The sequence below is a fragment of the Crocuta crocuta genome, unplaced genomic scaffold, assembly GCF_008692635.1.
Source record: "Crocuta crocuta isolate KB4526 unplaced genomic scaffold, BGI_CrCroc_1.0 scaffold120, whole genome shotgun sequence".
Lineage (NCBI taxonomy): Eukaryota > Metazoa > Chordata > Mammalia > Carnivora > Hyaenidae > Crocuta > Crocuta crocuta.
In genome coordinates this window covers 1,180,889-1,192,060 of record NW_027527375.1, presented here as the reverse complement: position 1 = coordinate 1,192,060, position 11,172 = coordinate 1,180,889, and the positions used below count along the sequence as shown (strand labels likewise).

The window sequence follows — 11,172 nt, the reverse complement described above, 5'->3', positions numbered from 1 at the left end:
GTCTAGGTGGGGAAAGAGATTTCCTGGTGCTTCTTATTCTACCATCTTCCCAGAATCCTCTCCAAATTCCAAGATGTTATTTTTTATTAACGGAGAAATACCAAATAAAATTATTTCGATGTTAGAATTATTTTAACAATAGAAAAGAAAATAACCCACGAACTTCACAGTCTTTACTATTGCCACTGTCTTTATGCCAAGTGCTACCTATCGCTTATACTGATGTTTTAACTTCACCAGCTCCTCAAGGCAGTCTACCACTGAAGAAAATCTTAGTAACTGTGATGTTACACCAGAATCAACACCACCACCAATGGTGTCCCTATCACTGAATTGCCCCAAGAGTGATTCAGATCTGATTCCCATCCTGACAGGCTCCTTTCTAGGGCCATTTCAGATAACAACTGACTTGGCCTAGATTCCCCATAAAATGGACCTGGGACGAGAGCTTGCATGTAGGTTGATTTTAGCAAAGTAATTCAAACAGGAGTAGGTAAGTAGGAAGAGTTGCCCCATGTGGTGTTAGCTACCTCACACAGCCAGGGCAGTTTATGTGTGAGAATGGCTACATGGGTTCCTGCACATGTTCCATGAAGCTAAGGCAACAGCAAAGCCCTGCACAGGAAGGAGCACCACTGGTTGCTGGAGTAAAAATGTTAGGCTTAGAGGATAAAAGTTGGGCCAGAAGAACTTTCATAGTAGGATAAGTGCTCTAATAAAGCAATGTTAAAATACTATGGAAATTTATATGGAAAAAAAGCAGATGATCCTTTGGTTTTGAATCATGACTTCAAAAGCATGGCTCTTTGGGGCACCTGGGTGGCTCACAGTTGGTTAGGCGTCCAACTTTGGCTCTGGTCATGATCTCACAGTCCGGGGGTTTGAGCCTCGCATCAGGCGCTGTGCTGATAGCTCAGAACCTGGAGCCTGCTTTGGATTCTGTCTCTTCTGCTCTCTCTGCTCCTCCCCCACTTGAGTCTGTCTTTCTCTCTCAAAAAATAAATATTAAAAAAGATTAAAAAAAAAAAGCATGGCTCTTCATGACTGGAAGAGCTGAAGGCTTATAGTAACTGCCTTACCATTTGTATCCTTTCTTCTTCCTTTTTAAATATCAGATTAATTATATTATCTTCTGCCCCTAAAGCCTAATGTTTTAAAAAGGAGAAACAGAAGAAAAGATTAAATACTGTTACCGTGGCAAAAATTTTTTAATGTAAAAAAAAATGCAACTGGCTAAAAATACAAAGTATTCGGTAGTCCTTCCCCCACCTTATCTGTGGAGCATATGTCACAGGACCCCCAATGAATGCCTGAAACCATGGATCGTACCAAACCCTATATATTTTTTACTATACATACATGTTTTTTACTCTACATACGTGCCTAAAACTAGGATCAGTGAGGGATCAGTAACAATAAAACCAGCATGATTTTCTTTTTTCATTCTTCACAATTTCACAGATAGAAGATTTGTTCTTACTATAGATCTCAGCAACCTCAGCATGTGATTTTTTTCTTTCCCTATTTAGCTGAGAATTTTCAACTTTGCACTTCAAGGAAGCACTTTCTGACATTTCTTTGGCATCTTTGAATTGCCAGTATCACCACTCTTGAGCTTTTGGGACCATTACTAAGTAAAATAAGGGTTACCTGAACACAAGCACTGCCATACTGTGACAGCTGATCTGATAACTCAGAAGGCTAAGTGACTGACTAATGGGTGGGTAGTGCATATACAGTGTGGATACATTGCACAAAGGGATGATTCCATTCCTAGACAGGACAGTGGGAGATTTCATCAGAATACTCAACATGGTGTGCAATTTAAAATTTATGAATTGTTTCTTTCTGGAATTTTCCATTTCATACTTTTGGACCACGGTTGACTGGAGATAACTGAAACCACTGAAAGCAAAACTACAGATGGGGGTGGAGGGACTACTGTATTTCCTCCTGAACTGTGACTTACACTTTACTGGAGCTGTAAAAAAGCATGAGAAAACACCTGAATAAATGCATGCACTGTGTAATCTATTTAGGTGGTGAGAAGAGAGAATTTGCATGATACCGTAGTAAACAATTCAGAACACAGCAAGGAAATGGATTTATACATATGTTAAATAAAAAAATGGTTATTCTGTCATGGTCCTGAAGTTGAAAAGCAAATTTGAAACAGTGATTACAAACGACACTCCTAAATACTAAGTTTCTATAGGGTGCATTGTTTGTATCTTACTAATGGGCACATTTTCTAAAATTCTGTGGTTGAACTGCATGTTCCTTTCAAAAGAAAACGGTTACATAAGGTGCTTTTGCTTGCTTGGTATTGGAAGAAGGAAAATGCGTCTTATCTAGAGAGAATAAAAGTTAAAAGATATTTTAAAGACGCCTAAACAGAAAAAAGAGGATACATATCGGGTTTTAGAAAGTTCACAAACCACAATATTCAAATTCAATATTTTACATGGTTATGATTATATATAAAATATTAGTACTTTGCTTTCCCCCATATTATAAACAGCTATGCTTTATATCTGAACCTGTGATTCAGAATGATTGATTCACGTCTCACATCAGGACACACTAAATATATCTTTTTTGGGGGGGATAGTTTTTTATGCATTTGTAAGACTGCTTCAGGTAATTTATAAGTAACGCATGATGCATTATTTAAAAAAATGTTTTAAATGTTCAGTCATTTTTTGAATGAGCAAGAGAGAGAGAGAGACAGACACAGACACAGACAGAGAGCAAGAGCAGGAAAGGGGCAGAGAGAGATGGAGATACAGAATCTGAAGCAGGCTCCAGGCTCCAAGATGTTAGCACAGAGTACAATGCAGGGGGGCTCAAACTCATGAACTGTGAGATCACGACCTGGTCGGAGTCTGACACTTAACTGACTGAGCCACCCAGGCACCCCAAATAGGCCTTTTCTATCAGAAACTGGCATATTGTTGCCATACCAAATTAGTTGCTACTGTTGATTTTAAAAAATATTTTCTGAATTTATCTAGGATGCCTAAAACTGACAACATGATATGTAGTTATGAAGACACTTACAGCCTTTTGTAAAAGTCAGTATTCATCTTATACTTTTCAGAATAGAAAACATACTTAATAAATGAAAAAGTTAATAAGCCACATCTAACTAGCACTAGCGATTATTCAATGAGACAATATACAGTAGAAATTAACACCATTTAATTTACAGTTTATTTTATAATCGTATTTTATTAAAGTATAATTCACAAATAGTAAAATCATATATCTTAAATATACAATTTGGGGAATGTTGACAAACATATGCAGCTATATGACTGTCAGCCAGATCAATATACAAAACATTTCAACCCACCCCCCTCAAATTTCCTCAGGTCCCTTTTCCAGCCAATTTGAATCCTCTGCCCTCACCCAGAGCAACAGGTGTTCTGAGACCCATCACTACAGCTTAGTTTAGCCTTCATATAATTAGTTATACAGAATTTTCTGTCTGGTTTACTTTGCTCAACGTAATGCTTTAGAGACTCGTGTATGTTATTACATTCATCAGTAGTCCATTCTTTTTCACAAGTAGTATTCCATTGTCTGACTAGTTCACAGTTTGTCTATCCATTCTCCTGTGGATAGAAACTTGATTGTTTATGTTTTGCGTTATGAATAAAACTTCCATAAACATTCACTTTTCTTGAGTATGTACCTTGGCATGAAACTGCTGAAACACAGGGTGTATATTTAACTTTCAAAATTTCCAGTTTCCAAAGTAATTCCTGTCCATACTGTATGAAAGTTCCAGGTACTTCACATTCTCATTATTGCATGATATTGTCAGTCTTGTTTAGTTTTAGCCATTTAACCAGTGTGTATATTTTGTAATTTTAGTCATTTAGTGGTGTCTTGTGGTTTTAATTTGCATTTCCTGGATGATAAGTGATGTTTATTGGCCTTTTGTATATATATATATATTTTGTGAAGTGTCTGAGTCTCCTTAACTGGCTTCTCATTTTATTACTGGTTTGTAGGAGTTCTTTATATATTCTGGGTAAGAGTCCTTTGTCAGATATGAGTATTTTGAATATTTTCTCCCAATCCGTATCTTGTTTCTTTACTTTCTTAATGGAAGCTTTTGATGAACAGAAAGTTTTGATTTTGATGAAGTCCAATTTCTCTTTCAAGTTAGTGCTTTTTATGTCCTATTTGAAAAGAAATGTTTCTCTACTTCAGATTATGAAGATTTTTCTGCTAGAATTTTTTTCATTTCACCAGTCACATATAAGTAAATTTTTCTGAAGGTTAAGTAGGGGTCAAGGTTTTGTTTTTACGCTTTTTTCAGTTATCCCAATATCATTTGTTGAAAAGCTATCCTTTCCCTTTTTAAATCAATTGGTAACTTTGTCAAAAAAAAATCAACTGACTTCATATTGTTCTCTCTCTGGTTTCTCTGTTACTTTGACACATTTGTCTAAATCTATGCCAATGTCACACTGTCTTCATTGAAGCTTAATAGTAAGTCTTGAAGTCAGGTCATAGAAGTCCTCAACCTCTGTTCTTTTTCAAAATTGTTTTGGCTATTTGAGGTCTTTTGCATTTTCAGATAAAGTTTTAATGTTTGTCAATTTAGACCCCAAAAAAGGCTTCTGGGATTTTTATCTAGGATTGTATTAAATCTATAGATCAACTTGGGAAAACAAATTAGGCAGCTTCTTTTCTCCTGCAGAAAGAGGTCAATAGGTCCAGATATGGTAAGTTACTCTACTGCACTGTTTATAACCCAGGATCCTTTGTCTTGCTGTTCAGCTCTTCCTGGATTTTCTCCTCATGATATAATATAGCTAGTAGGTTACCTCAGGTTCCAATTATGCAATTCAGGAAAAAGGAAAGGGGAAGGCAAAGTACAAAAAGTGTATGACAGCTCAATCTTTCAAGTCATCTTTCTTTAAAGTTCCACCTGACACTTATATCTCATTAACTTATATCTTATACTTATATCTCATTAACCTGAGCTGTCTTACCATGCCATTTCTATCTTCAAAGGAATCCAGAAAAATGTTTTAGAGCATGACTCTAAAAATTCAAGTTCTATTAGTAAAAAAGAAGAGAATAAAGTATATTGTTGGGTGTTCTGCACAAGTTATAAAAGGCTGCTAATCTCTGAGTTAAGAATACTAGTGGAAGACCACTAGTGGAAAAGTTCATAGATGATCTACTAAGATGGCTTCAAACTCTGAACTATTTTATAAGTACAAAATTTGAAAATTCTAGACCAGGAGTGTTTGATGTTCACAAGGCATTTTGACATCTGGTGTAATAGCATTAAGAAAGTGTCATCTGTTTGTAAATGAGTGTAGAATCTGTTGTCCAAATTCAAGGCCATTTCATTCCATTTCCTTCTACAGACTAAAAACAGCCTCCAAGACAGGAAAAACAGCTGGTTAAATACATATGTATCTTAACAATGCCTTAACAGATGTGGATCTCCTTCTCAACTGAAATAGTTCATTGTTTTCAACCCACTTCAAGAATGCACAGAAGATTCTGAGTAAAGAATTATTGTACATTACATGGAATTAAAACATGTGCAAATAAGATGTTCCAGTCTCAGGCCAACTGAGGTTTAGGGAAGTGGGAAGAGAAATAATATTGGTTGACCGAGTCAGGGATATTTGGGGTGACAGTGGTACAAGGCAGACAGCAAACTCACTGACATGGTCACTTCTGGACTAAATGACTCTGGGGAACATGGTAACTTCCTAGATAAACTCATCTACAACCCTTCTATTTTCTTGTTAACTCATATACAACTTGCCCCAGAGACAATATATTTTCAATGACTTCTATGAAAATATTTGTTGTTGAAATGTGCTACTTGTATTATGATTAAAAGAGATTACACTTATTATTGATTTACCTTAAAAGATACAGAGAGGAAATGATTGATATGATCATCAACCATACTCCTATATATTAGGTTTCTCCATAAGCCACAGCTCTGATTCTGGTTGTTTCCATTCTTCTCCAAGCAGTGTGTTAAAACTGAAAGGTTTGAAGTATTCCAGACAATGGCTAAACGCAAAGAAAAAGAAGGTGGGAATTGAAATGAATTCTGCATTTGTGAAACAGATGTCTTCAAGGGCTATTTATTTTGTCACATTTGTGACAGAACAGCATTCTATTTTAAAAATACCAAAGGTAAGATGTATTCTATGTGTACAACTTTCTCATTCTTTCTATGAAACATTCGGCTCTGAAATTCAGCCACATCTCAAAGCACTCTCAATTCTGCAAAAGCTCCCTCATGGCCAAGGGGAGAAATAAAAATCAACCCTCAAAACCTGACTCATTCTATCTTGCCTTAAACAAATATTACACTCTTACAGATGTTTTTACAGTTAAAGTTTTATATGCTTTATATGCCACATAGATAATTGTTTTTAAAGTCTCAGTTCCATAGACTAGAGAATAGACTATTTTGCCAAAGCAAGGGAGGTTAATGTAAAAGAGATTTAATCCCAGTTCTTTCCTTTCCAGAAAAACCATTTAACTATTGTGGCTTAATGAGGAGAGAAAGGCTTCACTAACATGTTATAGTGGATCTCAGATGTTCAGGAAATCACTTTGCCCTAACTCCACCTTGGCCAATGGTATGATCATACTTTAATCTAGGGTAAAACTCTAATAACTTCTAAACGAGGAGACTGAATACAGAAAGGCATTAGCTGGTAAAGAACCAAACAAACAAGCTATCTTGATACGGAGCCCTGAGTGAGTTGCATCTGGATTCCAGTCCCATTCTGCCCCCCTGGCCAGGTGGAACCTGGTTTAGAGTCATGTCATCAATGCAGGATTGAGAAGTTAAGGAAACTTCCAGTTACAAAATGAATAAATCATGGGGATACAAAGTACAGCCTATCTACTCAATATAGCCCAGGAAATGTATTGTAATGGCATTTGTTGTACAGAGACTGATGGTTGCTACACTTGTGAGCGTAGCATAATGTACAGACTTATTGAATCACTAAGTTGTACACCTGAAACTAATGTAACAGTGTGTATCAACTATACTTCAATTTTTAAAATTAAAAAAAAAGAGGTCAGGAAAACAACAGTGAAGGATAAGAGAAAGGGTCAGGACTAGGAACAAAAGCAAAGGGAAGAAGGAAAAGTGTTTCAGGCAGAATAAAGGCAAGTGGCTAGAAAAGATAAAGGTGAAGTGAGTAAAGTAAGAGTGTGACAGGAAGGTGAAAGCTAAGGGAGAGGAATGGCAATATAGCCCTTTCTAAAGGTAAAAAGGCAAGAAAGTCAGTCTACCATGGTGCAAAGCCCACCAGGATATCTCTGTTAGGCTATTCTAAACATGCAATCTCAGCAGACGATCTTGGCTACACTAGGGACACACAGAAAGACACAGAGTAGGAATCTCAGCTTGCCTCAGAACAGCATGTGCCTTTCCTCCCTAAGGAAGCAGTGTTTACAGCAGTCCATGAAGCATTTATTAGTCTGGGCAGGAACTATATTCTCCTTAAGTGACAGGTTCAGGTACAAAGAAGTAAGCCTCAAAATGAGAAAATGTAGGAGATACCTTAGCTTACATGCCTCTGCTGCCCCACAGGAGCCAAATATCTTGCAATAATAACTTCATAGGCATAGTTTCTTACATCCCCACAAGGAATGATACCGTTAAGGGGAAATCTCAAAGCCATACTGCCCCTATCAGGTATTCATAGTTTATTCATAATTCCTCTCAGATAAGAATCAATTTACCAATTAACGGCCATTATTATGACAAGCAATGTTGCCTAAAAATATATCTGACATTTTTATCATTCAGGGGAAGACAGCTAGAAAGGTGATTGAAGATCACATTCTCAAACAGCAAGGGAAAAGATTTATTAACCTTTCACTCACATCAGGAAACATGGATGCCTCTGGTCATTTGGCTCTGAAAGTGATCATAAATGAATTTGGAACCATATTTTTATACAGCCCCTGCAATACTCACTAAGCAAGACTTTCCTCATACTGCTTATGGAAATGTAAGTGCTCTACTGACAGCAGTAAGTAGACTGCCCAAAGTCAGTCTGTCAGGTATTTACTGAGGACTGTCACTAGATGTACGACTCTACTAGGTATTTGTACACATGCCTCCTTTGAGTGAAAAATGTTACTACTGTTCTGCCACAAATTAATTTCCAAAAAACTCAGAATCAGAACATACCTTCATTTATTTTCTACTTACAAATCAGGTTTTTGTCCTTGTTGCACTTCATGTTGAGGTACAGGGTAAAGAGCTTCATAATTTCTTTTCTCTTTTGATCCATGAATTGCAAATGAATTGAATTTTGTCACATTTGGTGGAAAATAACTCCAAGGAAGATAAGCTCTACCTTTCCATTTTGTCTCTTCTCTGGACACTTCGAACGATAGACCAAGTTCCTGCTGTAGAAACAACATATGAAACACAAAAGGTAAATTTAGATTTATACTTGAAACATTTTATATAAGACATACACACACACACACACACACACACACACACACACACACACACACACCCATCCCTACATATCTTAAGGATTAAAGGATTTTGTCTAGTATTTTTATTTACTTACTTTCCACACATTTCTTCTTCCAGAGAGTAAAAGCACCAAATGTTGTCCATGACTGTCAAAATTAAAATTCCTCATGAGTGTTTGAAAGAAACACGTTCTTTTCTTTACTTTCTTTCATACCTGCAGTGTGTATGCTTATAACCAAATTTCTAAATAATTAAAAGGTGCAATATGAATATTGGATAATTATAGGGAGAACCAGTGTGCTCAGTTACTTAGAAATGTGTCGTCAAGCTTACCATTTTTCATACCATTGCAGTCAAATGCAAAAAGCTACTTGTGTCAGATGAGGCAAAGTATGAAAAAGAGATGGGGGTGGTGCCTTGGTGGCTCTGTCAGTTAAGTGTCTCATTTCAGTTCAGATCATGATCTCAGTTTGTGAGTTCGAGTCCCGCATTGGGCTCTGTGCTGACAGCTCAGAGCCTAGAGCCTGCTTTAGATTCTGTGTCTCCCTCTCTCTCTGCCCCACCCCTGCTTGCACTCTGTCTCTGTCTCTCAAAAATGAATAAATGTTAAAAAATTTTTTAAAAAAAGACAGAAAAGGGGAAGGGGGAATACCATAGTATCTGGTGGTCATAATAAAACCCATCCTGAAAACTAAAACACCCTAAGGGAAGCTTGCACGAATACCTACATCTGAATCCAACTTTACTAAAGGTTGTTTCTATTAAAAAAAAAAAAAAAAACTATCTTGAAGCTCATCAGGAAGATAGAAAATAAAAACATAGATTGTCTAACACAAGTCAATAGGCTGAAGATTTTAACTGTATCTCTTCTTTCACACAATTCTCCTTCATCTGTCTGCCTCTTGTTTTCCTGTTGTTTGTGTGTGTGTGTGTGTGTGTGTGTGTGTGTACCATTAGCTCAGACACTGACGTCACATTTTCAAAGATAAACAAAATATATCCTCAGAAGGAATTCTATTAAGAGAGCATAATTAGGATGAGCCAGGTCAGTAAGAATCAAAGGATTTCAGGTAGTTACATGAAACAAATTTACTGTCTCTGGAAAACACTAAACATTTCTCCTCAGATGGTCTGTTGTAAGCTTTTCAGGGAGGATTTCCTTCAGTAAACTATTCTAACAAGTATTATTTTTCATTTAAAAGTTCTCTGCTTATTTGTATTATTATTCAACCTTAAGAATATCCCAAGAGGAGTAAAAGTCCTTGCAAATTAAAACAACAACATTTTTTGTGTTGCTTTCCTAGAGGCTAATTAACTGTCATAGGAGTTGATTGCCTGAAGCGAAACCATGATTCTTGATTAGTAACTGTCCTGGAATATATGAAACAAAACTACTCTATGGATTTTTTTAACTTTTAGAATTAATTTTATGCATAATAGTTGCTATATTATTTAAAAACAAAAGAGAATCTAATTATCCTGTTCATTTACTGAGGCAATATTTTATGAAAATCAACTGATAGTATCATCTGATGAAATTAAAACTAAGGATAAAACTTTAGATTTCTAGCATATCGAAGTTCTTAACTGCTTTCTAGACAAGTTATAAGCCTATTTGCCTTAGCTTTCTCTCTTGTATAATGGAAATAATCACACAACAGTTGAAGTTTTATTTCCTTGCATGACAGTTTAATTGTATTTTCCAACAAAACATTCTGGCGTGTTAGTTAAAAGGTACACACAAATATATATGATTGTTTTCAAAAATATAATTGTGAACAGCTATATTTTCCACATTAAAATTAGCAAAAAATCAAAATAAGGGAAAAGAAAATAGTATCTAAAATCTCATTTAGAACCACTATTTGGGACTCTGCCCATCCTATAAAGGGAGAGAGGCTATTGGATTTAGATACTAAGACATATTTAAAAGGGGTGCCTGGGTGGCTGAGTCAGTATGGCATCTGACTTCAGCTCAGGTCATGATCTCACAACTTGTGGGTTCGAGCCCCACTTTGGGCTCTGTGTTGACAGCTCAGAGCCTGGATCCTGCTTCAGATTCTGTGTCTCCCTCTCTCTCTGTCCCTCCCTTGCTTACCCTTTCTCTCTCTCTCTCAAAAATAAACATTAAAAATTAAAAAAAAATAAAGCTCATGTAAAATGGATAATGGCAATATAAAGAAATATTTCATTACTAAATGTTTTACTAATTTAAAATTTTAGATGAAAGGTAGGCATAAATTTACTTTTTCACATATTTAGGAAAAACTGCCAACTAGGTAAAGAGGGTTCCCAAAGGACTGGTTAAATTTGAACAAAAGAGTCCAAGGTTAATTTTTTTAATAAGTCTAAAAAAAGCTATGTGTGATTTAACTTTTATCCCTGGCATTGAACACAAAGCGACATAGTTTACACTCAATAATTGAATGATGAATAAAGGAAGGAATACATAATTATGTAATATATAAAATTCAAATATAATATAGTCATTTTAAAAACTCCCTAAAAGAAACTAGTTCAATTCATTGTATCTATATCTCCTTTTATTTCTGAATAGCTAACATATATTAATGCAAATTTTAAAATATATAATGAGAGGGAGTTTGTTATTTATAATGATTTTTCATTTTACAAAAAATGGTTTAATTAGAAAATAAGCC

The 11,172-nt window shown here is 35.8% G+C and overlaps 1 protein-coding gene across 6 annotated transcripts in view; it reads right to left on the bottom strand.

Annotated features, from left to right (window-relative positions):
- Positions 1-3,211: 3,211 nt before the first annotated feature.
- CUNH4orf33 (chromosome unknown C4orf33 homolog) overlaps positions 3,212-11,172 on the bottom strand; it is a 28,539-nt gene continuing 20,578 nt past the window's right edge. For 4 of the 6 annotated variants that reach the window (XM_077767412.1, XM_077767183.1, XM_077767314.1 and 1 more), the window contains 3 exons: positions 8,607-8,658; positions 8,234-8,433; positions 3,212-6,060 (listed from right to left, as the gene is read on the bottom strand). In XM_077767412.1, coding sequence (XP_077623538.1) covers positions 5,955-6,060; positions 8,234-8,433; positions 8,607-8,658 — 358 coding nt within the window. In that variant the 3' untranslated portion in view covers positions 3,212-5,954. The remainder of the gene's footprint in view (positions 6,061-8,233; positions 8,434-8,606; positions 8,659-11,172) is intronic. The other 2 variants (XM_077767491.1, XM_077767553.1) reach the window with 2 other exon arrangements.